This window comes from Thermobia domestica, chromosome 5 (assembly GCF_964235325.1).
Source record: "Thermobia domestica chromosome 5, izTheDome1.hap1.1, whole genome shotgun sequence".
Taxonomy (NCBI): Eukaryota; Metazoa; Arthropoda; class Insecta; order Zygentoma; family Lepismatidae; genus Thermobia; species Thermobia domestica.
In genome coordinates this window covers 59,889,516-59,910,897 of record NC_137458.1, presented here as the reverse complement: position 1 = coordinate 59,910,897, position 21,382 = coordinate 59,889,516, and the positions used below count along the sequence as shown (strand labels likewise).

The 21,382-nt window shown below is 37.5% G+C and overlaps 1 protein-coding gene across 1 annotated transcript in view; it reads left to right on the top strand.

The window, feature by feature from the left end:
- The window catches only part of LOC145685928 (acetylcholine receptor subunit alpha-type acr-16-like), a 139,934-nt gene that overhangs the window by 65,932 nt on the left and 52,620 nt on the right, over positions 1–21,382 (top strand). Inside the window, exon 4 of the mRNA XM_081758702.1 lies at positions 10,570–10,679. Within this exon, the coding sequence (XP_081614828.1) occupies positions 10,570–10,679 (110 nt within the window). The remainder of the gene's footprint in view (positions 1–10,569; positions 10,680–21,382) is intronic.

Sequence of the window (21,382 nt, the reverse complement as noted above, 5' to 3'; positions counted from 1 at the left end):
TTGGGGATTTCACTTCTTCAGAAGTCTCTCTTTCATCTTCAAGTTCTACGGCCTGGAATTGCTGAACAGCTTCAAAATCTTCTTTTCTAAAAGTGTCCAGCTCCAAAGGACAAATACCCGCTTGTTTAAAACCATTAACAGCTTTGTCCATATTTGCTGCTTTCAGATAAGTTCTATTAAAGATATCGACTAAGTCATATGGAGAAATTTTTTATTAACATAGCGCTTCGCAAACAGTGTGCATTCTTGGTTGAAATATGTTTTGTGGAGACCAAAAAAGGTGAGATCTAGCGGCTGAAGTTTATGTGACGTATGCGGCGGTATTGTAACCATAACAATTCCTTTCTCCTTACAAAAATTGTAAATTTCTAATGAAATATGGCTCGTGTGATCCAAAATAGGTAGGACTGGATCATTTGTTATCGGTTTCGCAATAAGAGCAAAATGTTGCAGCCACTAGATTCATTGCTCCACCCAAGAATATATAGATCCAGTAGATTCTCCTTTCCTCAGCTGAGGTGACATGCGTTTTCTTGGGTAGATAAACATAGGGGGATGTAAGACCTGGCAGGTTTGTAACGGTTTTACCCCTTTCCCATGATATTAGTGCTCCGAGCTGTTTCACTCCCTTTGGATCCAAAATACGCCCTGGTGTCTATACTATGAATATACCTGTTTCGTCAACGTTAAAGATCTAATCTTCGCAGAAATTATATTTTTCGGTAACTTCTGTCAGGTTCTTAAAAACCCTTTCACCTTTTCTTCATTGAATTCGTCGACCCTGTAAATACTAATTGCTTCAGATTCCCTTAACCTTATTGTGGAATTTTTCTTTAAAAGCAATTCCAACCAATCATTCCCAGCAAGTCGACCTTCTTTATTCAAATTGTGTTTGATATTATTAGCTTCTGCGTATTTATAAGCTACTCTGCGTATTTCAATTGGAGACATTCCGTAAGACAACTTGGCTAAATGTAAAGCGTGACCAGAAAGTTCCGCTTTTTGTGTAGAGCTCAATACAGCCTTTCTTCCCATTTTCTTAGAATAGACAGTCCCAGCTTTCACTTTTGTTCTTAATGTAGCCTCATATATCCCAAAATCATTTGCTACTTCCCTAATTTTTCTTCCGCCATTTATTGCTCCTATGGCCTTTGGTAGTTGTTCTAATGTCCATTTGCACTTCTCTGTTTGCCTAATATAGTATCATGCCATCTGCAATATGCATAAAAAAGGAAAAGAAACGCAGCATAAGCCTTTTTGATAACTGCTTCGTGAAGGGGCAATACCACGCACAATGGACGACATGCGTGCAATTACCCCATTCCAAGCCGAGAAAGAAAATTGAACCTTCAGAAGTTTCACGTCGTTTCATATAAACAGATTCAGCATGAAATTACTACTAACGCACTACGCTAAAACATTGTATACACATTATGAAAATCAACTAAGTATTTCAACACATACCTCTAAATCTGCAAACGAAGTAAATTAGAAGAAATTACAGCAAAACAACATTTCGCCATGCCATGAACCACACCTAGCAGCAACTGGCGCCTCGCTCATGCAATATGTCTTTCATAGTCTAAACTAGATAGTAGCACTAATCTGAATAAGTTTCGAAGCATTATAACTGAGAAAATAGGGTGCGTGGTATTCCCTCGTTGCGTGGTATTCCCCCACTTTCCCCTACTTATATATTGGCTCCGCTAAATTAAATTATCCTATCATGTACTGTGATTTACATAACAGAATATATTCACTAACTTTATTCTCTTTTCATTCTTAATGTGTGTATATATGGACGAAGTAAGAAAAATTACTAGTAGAAGGTTTAAAACACGTTACAGCGCCGTGGTGAATTTTGTGATTATTCCCACCAGCCCGCTAATATTTTTGTAAATGAAGGAAAAAATAAAAATGCAATATTACTGGACCATTATCGGAAAACTCCTGGACCATTATCGGAAAACTCCTCCGGTCCATTCTAGTGAGAAACTCTTACCAATATCAGACCCCCTAAAGGAGCAAAGGGCAGAAACAAGTGTCTCAAATAAGTTATTAGGCGCAATTTAGCTCTTTGCTCCCTTAGTGTGCGCAGTAGCATCATATCAATGACGTACTTTGACCCAAATGAAGTAGATTGTTATCACATCACTTTGAGTATCGTTTTACATCACTTTGCACAATGTTTAGGGAATTTTAAAGAAAATTGGATGTAACTTACAAACGTAATTGTGTACAACACTGTATTTTAAACATATAATAGCTAAATATACTAGTAAACCTTAGTGTTAGTTCATTAGTAAACATTCAGTATGGCCATAGTTATTGAAATATAAACTTCGGTGCAAAGTAACCCTATATATGGAGTTACTTTGCACAGCATACAAAAAAGTATGTTCAACTTACGAACATAACATTTCTGTGCAACGGTTTCCCTTCAGTATTTATTCATTTTACTTTTCACACAAAACTCCATGCAGTCTACAAATATTGATATTAGAATGAGGGTAGCGATATCGATAATTACAAGAGACATCACCCAAGTGTCACGCTCCGATTTCAATGATTGTTTTTTTCCGATAGAGGGTATGTATACATTATTTGTGATGACAGAAATTTTTGCCATCATGCATGTTTTCTATTTTTTAAAAATAATTTTTAATAGTTGTGATGTGGTTATTAGAGATTACTGCAGAAGTCCCTTACTACCCTTTGAAAACGGAGTGTTAATGAAAGAACAACCATGTAGATACACATAAGGACTAGGGGGAAGTCGTATGGTAGATATGACCTTGACGACAGCCATCTTGAAATTCGCCATTTTGAATTAAGATTATGCTTTTTTAAATGAAAATAGACCAATATGATAAATAATTTCAGGCTAGAATTTAATCAGGAAAACAATGGTGAAGTTAGTTTTAAGATACACACATTTGGGGAAAAGTTACAGGCATATTAATTGTTTATAGATCCTACTTGCTATGCGCATAAGTCCCTTACCTCCGCTTCTAACCCGCGTATTAATGATAGTAAGTGGATAAAAGCTTCGGTAATACGTATTATGCCTAGAGGCAAGTAGTACGGTAAGGGTAACCTTGACGGCAACGATCTTGAAATCCACCATTTGAAATTAAAGTGAAGTTTTGAAAAATGAAAACCATAGCATGTGACATCTAATTTTAATAGCAAATTTTCCCCAAAAGCCAATGGTATACTTATTTTTGTTCTATAGTTAACTAGCATAACCAGAACCATCACCAGAACTGTTTTTAATGTGCACCAAACGTCCATTATTCGATCTTTCAAATTGGCAATACTCCTAATTTTCTCCGCATGTTTTAAGATTCCAACTGGCACTTCGCAATTGTTGCCATAGCTTATGTTTTCTAAATTTATTACATTTTTTAAGAGTTGCGATTTGTCAGTTCATGAATAGTATTGGGATAAGCATCCAGCAATCTTTCTAAATTTCTAAGATTTGCAATGGAATTATTTATTTCAAATCAGAATACATGAGAAGCCTATGGACCTATGTGACGGGAAGAAATACAAATGAAATTATAACAAATTGTTGTTATATGAACACAAAATTATGAGGAAATGTAGCCAACATGTTGCGCAAACGACAAACAAAATATTTTTAATAAATACAACTTTAAAGGAACAGAAGATATCAAAGAGGCATAATATGACTGTTCCGAACACGCTGTTTGTACCATGTACAATTGTACATACTATAAAAACAGGTAACTTGTTTATAAAGAGGTGTAACTCAATCGAGTTCACGATCAAAACTGATTATAAATCTTACAAATATGAACTTTCAGCAACAATCGCTAGAAAACGAATGACATTTTTGTCTGACTAGCTAAAAAATTGCCATAGAAAATAAGTAAATAAACAAACAATAAAGAATTGCCAGAATGTTTTTAAAGGAATTAGGATCAAAATTAATTAATAAATCAGGAGATCCTAGAAGTGGTTACTTTTTGACACAAAGGATAAGCCTAGCCATACAAAGAGGCAATGCCATTAGCATATTAAACTCCTTCCCATCTTCACCCAAGCTAGACGAAATTTTTTATCTAAAATAAATATAAACATTTTCTGAATGTTAATAATTGCTACTTAAAAAAAAAATAAAGAAATGAATATAAATAAAACAAAATACCATTGATTTACACAACAATCATATTTCGTTTTTGTTTTTGAAATGAATTTTCATTTGATTACTCGTCTCATCTACTATCCATTACTAGCTACGTCTTCGGTATTACGTGAATGCAAAGTTGTAGTTGTTTTGTTGTGCGTTGATTCATGTCAGTAAACGAGTTTTGAAGGGCAGGTATAGGAAATAAATAATTGCATTGCAAGACTCAAAAATTCAGAAAGATTGTTGGATGCTTATGCCAATACTATTCATGAACTGACAAATCGCAACTCTTAAAAAATGTAATAAATTTAGAAAACATAAGCTATGGCAACAATTGCGAAGTGCCAGTTGGAATCTTAAAGCACGCGGAGAAAATAAGGAGTATTGCCAATTTAAAAGATCGAATAATGGACATTTGGTGCACATTAGAAGCAGTTCTAAATTAATGCTAGTTAACTATAGAACAAACATAAGTATACCATTGGCTTTTGGGGAAAATTTGCTATTAAAATGAGATGTCACATGCTAGGTTTTCATTTTTCAAAACTTCACTTTAATTTCAAATGGCAGATTTCAAGATCGCTGCCGTCAAGGTTACCCTTACCGTACTACTTGCCTCTAGGCATAATACGTATTACCGAAGCTTTTATCCACTTACTATCATTAATACGCGGGTTAGAAGCGGAGGTAAGGGACTTATGCGCATAGCAAGTAGGATCTATAAACAATTAATATGCCTGTAACTTTTCCCCAAATGTGTGTATCTTAAAACTAACTTCACCATTGTTTTCCTGATTAAATTCTAGCCTGAAATTATTTATCGTATTGGTCTATTTTTATTTAAAAACTTGATCTTAATTCAAAATGGCGAATCTCAAGATGGCTGTGGTCAGGGTCATATCTACTATACGACTTCCCCCAGTTCTTATGTGTATCTATACGGTTGTTGTTTCATTAACACTCCGTTTTCAAAGGGTAGTAAGGGACCTCTGCAGTAATCTCTAATAACCATATCACAACTATTAAAAATTATAAAAAAATAGAAAACATGCACGATGATAAAAATTTCTGTCATCACAAATAATGTATACATACCCTCTATCAGAAAAAAATCATTGAAATCGGAGCCGGATACTTGGGTGACGTCCCTTGCTAGTATGGATTATCAATATTTGTAAATAAATTTATGTATTTTCTGGTACCGGCACAGGAACCGCATTCTGATAATTTAGCATATGGCCCACAAAAATGCCAACTCAGGAACAGAAAAAAAATCCTCGTGAACTGATTTACCTCGGTTATTCCTTATGTCCTAAATATCATCTCAACCGTAATCAGTGGAAAATGTACGAGGTTTGGGACTTTCAGGCTGAATCCCACCCAAAATACATTATTTCTTTTTTTTTAAAGAATCTAATGTTTGTCATTCCTAAGCTTCATGCCCCCAGAAAAGTCTAGTGACTTCTAAAAAAACGAAGCCTTTGTGACTGAAACCTTCTCAAACTATTTTTCTGGATCTGCCACTGTTCATAATTTATTTTCCAACAAGAAATACATTCCAGAATCTACCTAAATCGGTAATTTACCTAAATTTAGAATGCAGGGGGTTCCAGTAGTAAAACTTCCTTTCTAAGCGGTATTTTGGACCGTTGCAAAGTAACCCCGAGTAGAGGCTAAAACCGCTTTCTCCCAGTTTTAGTTTGTTATGATCTTAAAACACAAGTCCCATTATACACAGTAGTATTCTATGAAACTGACTTAACTTTGACCTGAATTCTTGTACGTGATATCTTTCAAATTTTGGAGGCCTTTACAGTGACTGCTTTCCATATCTCTGCAACAACAAAAACGACGGTATTTAGAACTGATGTTAACTCCCAACATTATAGCCAAAATACAATACGGTGCCGACAAAGGACTCTTTCCATATTTTGTGCAAAGCAACCCCTGATGCGCAAAGTAACGCCGTCTTACGGTATTCGTAGTTAGTATTCTTGTCTTGAATGTGAGGTCTCGGGCTACACATGCGCCGATCGAAATGCTCCAGCAATTTTCCCGTGTAACAAAGGAATGAGGTAGGCGTCCAATACCATGTGCTGGATGGTTCTGCAAGTGACCTTGACGCAGACGCTCGCTCAGTGTTCGGCAGACCTTAGTTTCTGACAAACCTCAGTGAAGAGAAAATGACGACAGCGCATGTTTCCACCCATTTGCTTTCTCCGTGTATGGACAGCCTAAGCAAGTAACGACACTAGGTAGACAAGTAGGTACCATGGGACCTATGCGGGGCTTAAGTGTTAGAAAAAAAACTTGCTGTATGTGATTATTTATACCTTTCTCTGCTCTTGAACTGTCAATCCTACACTGCTCTACGAACTTAGTGATATCGGTTGCTAGGCTACATCAATGAAATAAAATAAAATCCTTAATATAATGTCCTATGCGTATTTCCTTTAGGGTGGAGAAGGCAGATGACTAATGAAAATAAACGATTGTCTTCGGCGCAAGAGACCCGAGTTGATTTCCACTAGCAGTTGGCTGCTGAAACAGACCCTAAACTTAAATCAAATCTCAATCCAAAATAAACGACTACGGAAAGAGTTGATGAAATGAGGATGGGGAAGGAAACGAGAAAATTCCGAGAAAATCCACGGACTATATACGTGTGCTACTCGTATGTAGTATTTTAAATTGTGACCTCCAGTCTCCCCTCCCCTCGAATCGAAAATCGAAAAAGAGGCAGCTTCGTATCTGGTGAAGATCTATCTATGTAGAAAATGTCTTGGCTCTAGATGACTCCTTCTGTACGAAAATATAATGGCGGAGAGACATACACATTCTTTTATCTACGAGAAAGGATAAGAAATAAAGTATGTCTTCCTGTTCGACTGATTCTTGTTTCGGCGAACGCCTTAAACTACAAAACAAGTGGAAATTGTATTCACGTATGTAGCTCCTCCATGTATGAGGGTAACGGAATTATAAGATATTTCACTTGTGAAGTAAGAAACACAACTTTTCGTTGCTGATGTTTTATTATTATTATTATTATTATTATTATTATTATTATTATTATTATTATTATTATTATTATTATTATTTCATAAATCCTTGACAGGATGGAATATTTTCTGGACTTCATGATGAGTGTGCACAAAGGAACGGGAACATTTAAAAACCGAATGATGTTCATTGCTTCTGGCTCACTCATAGTAAGATTTGAAACGTGTTGCATTTGAATTTTGTGATCTCCATCTTTTGATCGCTTGAAAATTAGGTATGGCACACTTTCAGAAAGTAAACTGGTAATGGATTCCGACGACGTTCTCAGTTTGTTTTCGATGTCAACACTTGATGACATTTGAATAATCCAACAGTTGAAGTCATAGTGGCCGTATCTTCAAATTTCAATGCTTTTGTTTTTGTAAGATTCACAGAAAAATAAAGTATTAATTACATTGACAAGTCCTCGAGATTCGTGCTTCCGATGTAGGTATACAATTAATACAAACATCACAGAGGATGTGTAAGTTTTTGGTCGCATCAGTTTAATAATCATATTGCTGATTGCCAACATTTTTCGGTTCACATCTTCTGGGATAGTTTTTCTGTTTGGAGTCTTTTATAAAAGTGTTATTAAAAGAAGAGATTCCGGAATAGTATTTTAGCCTCCAGCCAGGATTTCATCATTGCAGGGAAAATGCTCAAGACAGTAAATTTGTGACGAAATGTCTTCTTGCAATATCAGAGCTGCAGCATCTAAAATTCTTTGTCTCTCATCTCTTTCTTATCATATCTATTAGCATACCATGAATCATTAATTAGCTTTTTTGCACATCCTTTGAAGCAAAACACATTTCGTGCACCTTGGGATTCACTGTACAAATTTTTGTCTCCAAAATGTTTCTGTAATCTAGTTTTCATATACTTCACAGACCACTTTTTCTCTTTATTCTAAAGTTTTCTTCCCATTAAGTCATTCACCTCCATAATTAAGACCGCTCTGCATTTTACGCAATATAGGAGCAAACTTCTAGAAATGCTTGTTCACACTCTGAATCAAGAGGTCGACCTCGTTTTTCTTGGTCACTGGTAGCCTTAAAGAAAGCTTTGTAACAGTCTGTGATACCTTTTCTCGGCTGCTACTAAATTACCAATTCCACTTATTCGAGTTAGAACTTAAGATGCTCAACCATCATTTCTCTTCTTACACTGATCTGTTATTGTCTTATGAATATTGAGGGTACGGACTTCACTAACATATTCGCCTTTCCTTTTCTTTGCTGAATTTCCATTTGCACTAACCGTTGGATCATTGTACAGGGTGTCCGAGAAATCCTTCCCTGATTACAGAAATTGATAACTCAGGCTAGAAATAAGATAGAAATATGAAACTGGTGTTGAATTGTTTACAAACTATAAAAGCTTTGGTCACATCAGTACACTTCCACATGAGCACCCTTGGTAGCACGTAGCACATCTAGGCGATATTCAATTTCCATCCACACATTAGCCAACATCACTGGAGGGATCGAACTCCGTGACCTCCCTGAGGGTTCTGAACCCCAAATGCGTACATTATGGCGATTCACTACTCCACTGACAAAGAATGTCGCTTCGTCGGAAAAGGCAATTCGTCTGAGATAACCATTATCGTCCGCAATACGTGATAGCATTTCGACCGCAAAGTCATATCGACGTGTACCGTCGTCGGGCAACAATGCCTGAACGAGTTGCACTTTGTAAGCACGAAACAATAAACGTTTGTATAAAATGTCATGGATAGAGCTTTTTGGCATCTGTAATTCACGTGAGGCCCTGCGCACCGATTTCTTAGGACTTCTCAGAAAAGACTGCCGCACAGCCTACACCGTGTCTGCTGAGGTTCTTGGTCGACCAGACCTCGGAAGGTCAGCAACCGACCCTGTGTTCTTGAACTTCTCATACCAGGCTTTAATGCTCTTGACATCAGGTGGAGTCCTCCCAAATGTTGTCTGGAACTGTCTCTGCACCGTGGTTGGTGATCGTGTCTCATGGTACCACAGGACACACTGTGCCTTCTCCTGGTTGGTTGGCATGGCTTCTTGGGCTTCTTACTTACGTACTACAAACCTAAAACAAACAAAATTGAGACTTGGTAAAACAGAACAAACCTAATACAGATAAAAACTTTTATAGTTTGTAAACAATTCAACACCAGTTTCATATTTCTATCTTATTTCTAGCCTGAGTTATCAATTTCTGTAATCAGGGAAGGACTTCTCGGACACCCTGTAAAACAAACAGTGTAATTTAAAATTAAACAACTGTGATTTATTTTTTGTTAATCTGGAAGATTCAGAAATTTCGGCACTTGGCTAATCACTGAACTTTCTTTTTACAGCCATAATTGTTGACTTCCGTGTATATTCTTTTCGACATGTTTTATGAACAAACTCTGCAGTAAGTAACTTCCAAGTTTTGCACGTATTATCCTCGCGATCTTTCCTACACTTCATCAATGTTTCTAGTCCTTTCGATCCAAGCAAACTGCATTCACTGTCACTAGAGATAAGTTCACTACAGGTGAGACACTATTTTTTTTTTTTTACATTCATTGTGGTTTAAACTATTTTCAACAAATAGTTAATGCATTAACGGGAATTGAAAACTAAGCTTCTATGCCACGGTTACCTGAAAAAATTGAAATATGCTGGTTTATTTGTTTTATATAAATACAGTCTTGCTACTAAAAATATAATTAACTTCTACCACTTTCGCAAAAACTAAAATATATATGGATCGGAAAATAAATATCCTTCACAACTTTCAGTTTCACGCATATCTCTTTCTATTTCGTGCAGCTACGACTGATGGTAAGGGAGAAACTTCATTTTTAACAATTATGTTACCCGCCGTGTTTGGTCGAAATTTTGAGTGTGTTCTGACACTCGGATTCGTGGGGACTTTTCAGAGGAGACATATACAAAGCAGTATTAAAACAGATGTAAAAATCAGCTTTCCTTTGGTTATTCAAACTTTTCGCCAAATTTGAAAGGCTACAGGCATGTTGAGCTATTTTCTTTTTTTTTCAAGCATTACGATTGAATGAACTGCTTGGATTGATATTTTCTGAGAGACAACTTTACACTCCAACATGTCATGTTAATCGCATCAAAAGAATGTTAATCACTATCAGCATTGAAAAATTACCTTTATCGTTAAGTTTTTGGTTGCAACCGTAAAAGAATTATATATATTGAACTTCAAAGTTTTCTCCTTTTAAAAAAGTCAATTTTGGAGTTAGACCATTTGGCATCCAAGCGGTCCAATTATTTGTATTATAAACCCTTCTATAAATGTTAATTATCAAAAATGTTTCTCGATACTAATTTGCTTTTGTTCTATTATTTATTTGATATTTTCTTTAAAAGAGATGGGAGGATCTTCACTTGAAGTGGAATCCAGATGACTATGGTGGCTTGTCAGTTTTACGTGTGGGAGAACATGAAATTTGGAAACCTGATATTGTTCCTTATAACACGTATGTATCAATGCTTATAAATTTAATGCACACTAATTTATTTGATAAATGATCGCAATCACTTTTCTTTTAACATGTCAATAAAATTCCATAATCATTAAGTATGTTAAAATTTATAGGTACGAAAAATAAATATGAAATGTTAGATAAAATCATAGTTGCAGTAGGTAATCATTTTACGATCAGAGAAATAGCACAGAAAAACATTAGAGCAAAAGAGGTGAAAGCATGAAGTAGGAGAATGAAATAAGCATCTCTTGGTGATGTTAAAAAAGTCATGATGTATGAATGTAATATCTTCGATTTCGTTATTTTCTTCTCACCACTGTTTTCCTGATCATAAGGTTTTCTGCCCGTTACTTCTTTCATCCATGTAATTTACTGAAAAGGGAAGTAACAAATTGTAACCTGATAGAGCAGCCAATTTGGAATGACTAATATGAATATTTAGGAAGAAAAAATACACATCCTTCTGTTCTAAACTCAGCCCCTGGATTCAATATTTTCACGAACAATCCCTGGATTTTCTCGGGTGTTTCTTATTTTCTTTAATTTTCTTCTTCATTTGAGAAAAAAATAATGGAGTGGGAGTGTTTTAACAAATATAACATATCAGAAAAAGAAAATCATTACTTAATTGTCAGTTATTGTTGTTTCATTGTATTACGTTACGCGTTATTCTTCTTCTTGCTTTTTGTATAAACTTTGTCCGGTTTCTCTACACATGTTCCGTCTTTACCATCTCTTATTCTCCCTGTAGAAACTGTTCCAGTGAACTGTCCTCTATTCTCCGTGATTAAACTACCACTATTTCCCTAGCTTCATCTGCTTCATTAGATTTGCATGCCTAGGTGACATAAACTATTTGGTCGACTCAACTGTCAAAAGAGATTCATACTACTGATTTGTTTTGAATGTTTGCTGTACTTCGGGGTTGCTTAATCCTCCAGTGTTGGAAGTCTGTAAGAAACACTTCTCCGAGTAGATGTAGAAATGGACGAGTATGTAGTATATTTTTCTTCCTTTGCATTTTCTTATGGCGTGGAATTTTTTTCAGATTCTTACTGTTTGATATATGCTCTGCTCCCCCTGTACACATTCATCAACATTGTTATTCTTTCTTATGTAGTACTATTGCAATGATTTCTATTCAGCAACCTTCTCTCTTTCAGAAAAGGAAAGCTAATCATTATACTCGAAGCAAAATGAAAACCGAATTGATATTTGGAAGAGCACGTGCTGCCCTATTGCCAGCCCGTGAGTAGTCCGCAATGTTTCTTCCATCTCGGTTGCCAAATACTTTTTTGGACATGTGATACAATGCAGTAACATTGTAACGTTGTCCCTTTTTACAGAAAATCTCCATTTGCAACTACCACATTGATCCCTCTCTCGATGATTGACCTCTCTCTCGATTACTTTAATAATCCTATGACAGATTCACAAGGTTCTAAAGTGTCAATTCGTTTCTAGTGTTGCTTCATGTATAGAGTATACTGTAGTTGTTGTTTTAACCTCACTTACCATATGATTTACAACTTCTGGAAGCAGGGGCGGACTGGCAACCATAGGGCCCACCCTGCTAAACTGAAATGAGGGCCCACTGTATAAAAATGTAAAAAATGTACTTGGCATTCCACTTACTTCAGTCGGGAGTCTGCTCGCGAATGTGCCGCAATCTCTCTCTGTACCTGTTTATTTGGCGAGAAGAAAATGTAATCGACATACACAAACTCGTCTAAATATTGCTATATAATCTCGAGGAAGTACGCCCTGCTCTTAGCAGACAACTCCCCCCCCCCCTTAAGCGTGTCAGGTGAGACAATAGACATGGCGTCAGTGTTGGAAACTTGAACAAGCTTAACTTTGTGGCCTCAATGCAACACAAAGAATGCGATTGCAGGTAAATTTACGATAAATTTCTAAACGCAAGATTTTCCTTGACATAAGTAAGTCATAATATATCTTTATGTCGCAGAAAGATTAGATATCGTCTACCGCAGCCCTGGCCACGGCGAGCAGATAGTGGAAACTCTCCTCGTGAACGCTCACGAGCATTCTACGAGCAAATACCGTTGTTCGTGCTTCGTGAATCTTCGGGTTTTGTCCTTAGAGGAGCGGGTGTTGTCAACCTTGGCGGTAATCACTAGCTTACCAAATAAATAATAAAAAAAACGTATGTATAGTAACTGATTGCCATTTAGTGTATAGTGTTTTTTACAATGTGGTAACCGTTAACTATAGACAACACAAACTGGTAACAGCAATCAAATGATAAACTATGTACGTTCCTTTTCTTCTTTTTTCTTTCCTTTTGTTAAAGAAGGATGTGGTGGAACCAAACCATCGCTTACATTTATAAAAATTTGCCAGTTTGCCCAATGGAAAACCAGTTTTCAATATATATATATATATATATATATATATATATATATATATATATATATATATATATATATATTATCAAGTTCTTAATCCGAGTGTTACGCGCCTTTGGCGTGGGAGACCCGGGTTCGATTCCCGGCGGGAGCTCATGTGGTTCGGATTCCAAGTTAATCAGTAGGTCCACGTCTCATATAGCCTCGCTGCTGAAAGGGACGCTAAACTAAAATCAACTCAATTAATCCGAGTGTGGGTATGTTGTTTCGCTTTTTAGGAAAACAGATAATCTGTTGATACGAAAAAAAAAATACTGTAGCACTTGTTTGTAATTATCTAAGTATTATCTCCAGAAAATTAGCTTATGCATGTATGTGTGTACGAATAGGCTTAGCAAGGGGTTGGTTGTGGAGATTAGAAGCCACTATCAATAGGAAGAATAGTATTTCTTACTCCACTTTTAAAGTGGGGCCGCGGTGGCTCAGTGGTAGAACGTTCACATCTGGTGCTTGGGGTCCCGGGTTCGATCCCAGCCCCCGCCAAGTGAACTTTGCGGTGGACAAACACCGTGTGCGTGGGTTTTCTCGGGGTTCTCCCATTTCCTCCCACTTTCTTCATTCTATCATTTCATTCATTACTCATCATCATCGTCTCCTTTAGCCTAACCGGTATAATCGTGGGACATAAAACCCAAAGATTTCATTTCATTTTTTCCACTTTTAATGTTACTTTGATCGCAAAGAATCAAACAAAATATTAAGAGAGCCAAAGAGATTTTCCATTTTTAAGAGTGACCATTAGTGGGTACCATTAGTTTTTTTTTTTTTTTTTTTTAACAAAAAGTGTCTCTTTAATAAGGAAAAATATATTGTCCCTGGCTGGTTGCTTGCCGGTAGCTTGTTAAAAGTGAAAAAGAATGTTAAATCATATCAACGACTGAAGCTACACGCTTGTCTTTCTTCGATAGTTACTGACTGGTTTTGAAAGTCACGATGTTGTAGGCCTACTGTCACAGCGTAAACTTGGAAGGGAACGTTCCAACTGAATGATACGAACAATTATTCCCAATGTCTTGAACATGAAACGTGGATTGCACGGATAACGCTTAAAGTGGGCTGGACTGCACTGGAATTTCCTTCCGGCAAATTAGTGTTTGGTCGGAACTCAGTTCTTCTGTGTAATTGTCTCTTAACAACATTTGAACATTTCTTTTAGATAATAATATCTAACTAACTCTATGGCCTATGGAACCCGAAGGTTCAATGCGGCGTTTACAACATATTTCCACTAACTTCTGTCCTTAGCCAACTGGATCCAGTTTCTACTCTGTACTCTTATTTCTGCAAGATCCATCTTAATATTGTCTTCCCATCTACGTCTAGGTCTTCCTAGTGGTCTTCTTCCAATTGGGTTTTCAGTTAAAATTATGAAAGCGTTTCTAATTTCTTCCATTCTGGCTACACGGAATGGCCACCTGAGCCTTCTACACTTAATGACCCTAACAATGTTAAGTGAGCGGTATAAACTATGCAATTCCTCGTTATGAATTTCCTCCAATCCCCATTTACATCCGTCTTTGGTCCGAATACTACTACTACTACTACTACTACTACTACTACTACTACTACTAATAATAATAATAATAATAATAATAATACGCATTATTATTATTATTATTATTATTATTATTATTATTATTATTATTATTATTATTATTATTATTATTATTATTATTATTTTCAACCTCCCGTCGTTCTGCTATCAATCTAGCAACGAAAGGCGTTCACAACTTAGCAAACGTGAAGCGAGTGACAAGTTACAGACCGAGTGCTAATGTAAAACAATGTCACGAATTGTGTAAGCAAGCTAAAAAAGGTCTGAAACAATTCGTTTTCGATTTTTGCAGTCGTTTTTACGTCTGTAAGCTGACATGTTTAATATTAGTTTCTTTCTTTCTTTCTTTCTTTTCCATTTGTTAGTTACTTCAACGCTAACTGTAACCTCTATCATGCGTCTTCCTGAATCAAAAAACGTACCAATTTTATTTCCTGCAGTGTTTTCGCGTCACTGCTTTCGGGGGAGAGGGAGGGGGAGAGCACACCTGCACATTTCACGCTTGCGTCTGCTCAATGCTTCAACATCGTGCGAATTTGTGACCAGGCTTGGCCGTAGGTTTTTTACCATCATGTGTGGTTGGCAACACTTATCGGATGCAGTGGAAGGGGCGGAGCTACCAACACCTGTGCTCACCTGTTCTTATCTCCGCTCGTTGTCGCTCACGCTTCGGCTCCGGGAGCCAATTCATGGGCAGGCCTGGTCTACCGTCTACTGTAGTCCGCCCATTCCTCGGCTGGCCCCAACTTCTCTTTTCATATGAATACCTACTTTGCAGATCACAAATAATTTTCACATTTTACTACACTTTTATTTTAAATTAACTTTAAATAACTAAAGGGAAGTTAACATTTACACGATATACACACTGATTTGACTGACAGCATAAGTGTTCAGCACTTTTAGAAGTTACACCAACGCTTACTGAGCCCAGTGCCGGCAGCTAGTGCTCTCAAACGGGTCAGGTCAGGCTTCATCGGGTCAGGGCTCGAATCGAACCTCCTTGGGTCACAGGTCGGATCAGGGCTGCTCTAGCCACGGGTCGGCTCAGGTCAACTTTCTTATGCGTCGTTTCGGCTAAAACCTATTCGGGTCATGAGTCGGGTCGGGTCGAGCTTCAACTCTACCCGACCCTCTCGACCCGAGAAGGATTTAGCCGAAACGGCGCATAAGAAAGTTGACCCGAGCCGACCCGTGGCTAGAGCAGCATTGACCCTAATGTAGGTGACCTGACCCGACCCGTGTCTTAAGCAGGCTTGACTTGACCCCTGACCCAAGAAAGCCTGATCTGACCCGTTTGAAAGCACTACGCGGCAGCAAACAGTTCAGTTAATTTCGTGCTCGCCTGTTAAAGTTGTGTAATTTCAAGCAAAAATAGCCATAAAAGATAAGCTACAATTGACTGAAATCATCCAAAGACATGATGTATACATTATAATTTATAAACACCTAAGACAGAAAAACAAAAAAAATACCTGGCAACTGTCCTGCAGTACTCGAATGAGTCACATCACGCTCATTTGTTTCTTGGGGCTTCACAGATTCAAATAGCCTACGTTGTTTTGGGTCAGATGCAGCTTTCTGTAAATCACATCTTCGTTTGTGTTCTCGCTTTTTAGCACCACTTTTTTCTTTACAGTAATCTTACAATCACTCCTACCATCCATACTGACACAACCAGATCTGTCTTCCACGACAAACGACACGTAACTGGTGTTCCAATAATTGAATTGCTGCTATCGGATTTGCTCTTCGATGTAATATACAAATAAAACACAAGCTGAGGGTAGCAACTTCATAGTAATTGTTTGAAGTTTGTATAAAACAATCGTTGATAGTGGCGACTAATTTCTTTTCGCTTTACCGCACTGAAAAACAAACAAACAAACAAAAAAAACAACGAAGCCTGATCCGATTTCTTTCTTCGAAGCTTGGTCTGAGGACAATGCAGTTCAAAAGCGTTCCGGCTCCACCTCCACTTTCCACAATAACAATATCTACGAAACTATTGTTTCTTTAAAACATCGCCACTCGCCGGCTTGCAAAAGGACCGGAGTAGGCAATGGTATCCAAACAAACTCAAAATACTAAGTAAATTTGATTTGTCTTATCAGCAACCCCCTTTTCATTTATACGCCACACTTATTAATCTCTGTATTTTTTCTCTTGTTCTCGCTAAACTGAATCTGTCCTTGCTGGAAGTTCATATTTGATTCTCATGAAACTAACTATTCCACACGGTAGAACATGAGATAGCTTGTAGTTTACTCTGATAATAATATTTCTTTAATAAATGTGAACATACAGTGGTCAAAATGGAAATCTTTACATGGGCAAATCATTACCTGAATGTAGTATCAAATCTTGTTCCCGCGTTGTATAACCGCTACCAGGTTATAGAAGGATTTTTTGTGGACACTCTGTATATTTCGTGAAGACAGTGATTATTATTTTCGATTTATACTTTATTCTACAACGCACATAAGTTCTTTCTTCGGTGGGAATTGCTTCTTTCCCACAAAATTTGACAAAAAAGTCTTTCATCGTTTTCTCATATATATATTTAAAACATTGCTTTTGCTGAGAACATTTCAGTTAGTGACTAACCATTTCAGTGTTTCTCCCTGACTCATTATATACACAGTATATATTCTGCAGTTATTGGGAACTGAATTAAGTGCTTTCTTTAATCACTTATGGAAACATTACAATAGATTAGAGAAATACGGGCTGACCAGATGTCCCAGTAGCCAAAGTGGCACCAGCCTCACAATTTTTGCAGTCCGTTATCTGTACTTTCTCACGCCAGTGTTATCGCCGTGTCTAGTGCATTATAGGCAGTTGACTAAAATTAACATAAATTGTTTTCCGTATTCTGTTTGTATGTGCATACAGGTGAGTTAACTGAGTGATTTTTGAAATGAACTGCCAACACTTTTCTGTTGACCATTGCAACCCGTAGCTTGAGCTTGGATGCTCGAGGAGTTCGACTCCGGTGTTGTACGCAGCCACCACGCACGTTGCGTGGGTTAAGTTTTGTGAAGGGGCACAAGCTATTTAGCCGGTGAAGGACGATTTCTTACGGCTAGCCCCAATTAGTGAAATCCCAGGTCCGCAGACCTTGTGCGTTTAAAAAGTTATATACGCGCCCTCCAATATCAGTATTCCACTGTGGAGATCTTCTTTTCGTTTATTCGCCGAAGATTCACCTTTACGCTGCAGGACTGTTCAGCGTAACAACTGGATTCATCGTGGGACGATCCAGACAACTTTTCCCCAGTGCTAATCCCCCAAGTGTGTCAATGGTGTGAGAGAAGAATTTGTATTGATATCTGAATCGTAATCATATATATATAAAGGGCTATATTGCCCGAAAAGGGCAAAGCGTGATTTCAGCGACTAAAATTGTTATACATCCTCAGTGTTCAGTGTTGTGTCCATTCCTCTTCGCTATTTTTTCCATGCATCACCAAAACTAAAAGCAAGAAGGAAAAAAAAATGAATACATATTTATCGCTTAGAAATGCGTCGCTCTCCTAGGAGAAAAATTTGTATCAACACACAAAGTCTTGGTTACTTTTTTTCTTTTCCTATGATTACTATTCTTACTTTGATAATTACGGTTTGTTCGTCTATTCCTACAGAGGTTACCTCTATTTACAAACCTATTCTTGATGTTATCACACAAGTTACGGTTCCTGTCTCGCTTGTGATAACTCAGGTTACGTGGCCGTGATTTACGACTCCTTCTGTTTCTGTTACTGCCTTTTCGATTGCGGTCTTGGTTCTGATTTCCTTTAAATTTCGTATTGTTTACGCTCCGGTCTGCGTATCTTTGCCTATTGCTATAACTGTAACCTCGTTTGCGCTTTTTTACTCTGTGGTTTGTGACAGCCGTTGTTGTGCGCTTACGACCTCTGTCGTCTACAATCATATGTTCGTGGATTTCACTACTTCTACTACAAGTGGCGTCACTAAATTCTGAATAGATAAAATCGTTGCCAGATTTGTTACAAGGTTGGTTTAGAATACCTGTCTCTGGTTGGAGTTCAGATTCCTGCGTTTCCTTTTCATTAGGAGTGTTAGTTTTTAGCTCAGGTTCCAATTCCAATGTTTTGTTTACACTAGGAATATCAGTCACTAATTGAGGTTCAAATTCCGATGTTTCGTATCCAGTAGGAACATCTGACTGTAACTGGGGTTCACATTCCGGTGTTTTGTTTTCAGCAGTTTCCGTTTGCTGACAATTTTCACGAAACACGTCCCGTGAAGCATCTATCTTCTGCCCTAATTCGCTCTTTGCCTCTTTCTCTAATCTGTCAATATTCTCTTTATTTCGATTTATATATCTATCAACATTCTCTTTAAACTCAGCACGGCTCTCTTTAATTTCTTTCTCTAATCTATCAATATTCTCTTTAAAAAGCAAAATTATCTTAGTAAACAAATCTGCTTCGTTGTATGCCATCTTGAACAAAAATAAACTTGAAAAAACATATGATTAGAATTACCTGAAAGAGAAACTTTTTTTTTTTCAAATTCCTTGTACTAAACTGAAAGAGAAATGGTATATTAAAATATAGATCTTAAAAGTATATTCGAGCACCAACGGTCTCGATTCGGGTCGGTAGTTCGGGCGTCATTTATTTGTAATCGACTGGAGTTCGTGGTCTCTGTTCGGGCGGAATTTATTTGTAACCAACAGGAGTTCAAGTCGCTATTCGGGCGGCCATTTATTTGTAACCGCCTGTAGTTCTGTTCGCTGTCCGTGGCTCGTGGTACTACCAATAAGTATCTTCCTGATACTTTAACTTACCTGGACAGGACGATGAAGAACCTCTCCAAGAAAGGTTACAAACTGTTTCCAAATCGCTCGTCGGTCTCAATAATGAAATGAGCATTAGGCGCCGAGAGGTTCGGGCGTCTCGTCTCGAAAACCTCACGGACGATCAGACGGTCATCCAGACCATAACGCACACAAACATCACTCATACAAACAACGAAAACACACTGGATTAAATAACACTATACTTATTTATTAGAACACTATTTTAAAAAAATAGCGAAGAGGAATGGACACAACACTGAACACTGAGGATGTATAACAATTTTAGTCGCTGAAATCACGCTTTGCCCTTTTCGGGCAATATAGCCCTTTATATATATATGATTACGATTCAGATATCACTACAAATTCTTCTCTCACACCATTGACACACTTGGGGGATTAGCACTGGGGAAAAGTTGTCTGGATCGTCCCACGATGAATCCAGTTGTTACGCTGAACAGTCCTGCAGCGTAGAGGTGAATCTTCGGCGAATAAACGAAAAGAAGATCTCCACAGTGGAATACTGATATTGGAGGGCGCGTATATAACTTTTTAAACGCACAAGGTCTGCGGACCTGGGATTTCACTAATTGGGGCTAGCCGTAAGAAATCGTCCTTCACCGGCTAAATAGCTTGTGCCCCTTCACAAAACTTAACCCACGCAACGTGCGTGGTGGCTGCGTACAACACCGGAGTCGAACTCCTCGAGCATCCAAGCTCAAGCTATGGGTTGCAATGGTCAACAGAAAAGTGTTGGCAGTTCATTTCAAAAATCACTCAGTTAACTCACCTGTATGCACATACAAACAGAATACGGAAAACAATTTATGTTAATTTTAGTCAACTGCCTATAATGCACTAGACACGGCGATAACACTGGCGTGAGAAAGTACAGATAACGGACTGCAAAAATTGTGAGGCTGGTGCCACTTTGGCTACTGGGACATCTGGTCAGCCCGTATTTCTCTAATCTATTGTAATGTTTCCATAAGTGATTAAAGAAAGCACTTAATTCAGTTCCCAATAACTGCAGAATATATACTGTGTATATAATGAGTCAGGGAGAAACACTGAAATGGTTAGTCACTAACTGAAATGTTCTCAGCAAAAGCAATGTTTTAAATATATATATGAGAAAACGATGAAAGACTTTTTTGTCAAATTTTGTGGGAAAGAAGCAATTCCCACCGAAGAAAGAACTTATGTGCGTTGTAGAATAAAGTATAAATCGAAAATAATAATCACTGTCTTCACGAAATATACAGAGTGTCCACAAAAAATCCTTCTATAACCGTGTAGTATCAAATCTTGTTCCCGCGTTGCAACTACCTAACAAAGGCGTAGAACGATCATTTTACGATAGTTACGAGAGCATGGTTGTAGCTTTCAGTTATGCGCGCAGAGGATGTCAGTCTGCTCCCAGCATTCAATGGGAATGTTCTATATACGTCGTGCTAATACTGCTACGGCTTTCATCAGATTGTAAATAGTATAGCTTGACACTTTTAACTCAATAGCTACAGGAATTGCAGATACCTTGCTCTAAGAACATCAAGGCACAAGTCTTTTCTTCACCAGTACCTAAGACGTGAACACTAAATCAAGCACGAAAAATACAGCACCTAAAGAAAAAACGTCATACATAAAACATTCCATCAATTGCATCGTGGAAGCAAACCGACATGTGCATGCATAGCAAAAAGCTTCAGCTATGCACTTATGATTCATGTGATATGACAGCTCTCTGCCTTTGCTGCGTAGCGGTAGCAAGATTGACACTAAACTCAGCTAATAATTTTCCATTTAAAGTTTTCCGTTGCGGCCACTTTAGCGGTGATTTCATCCTCATTTTCACTTCCTTTCTCATTACCGAATATAGTTT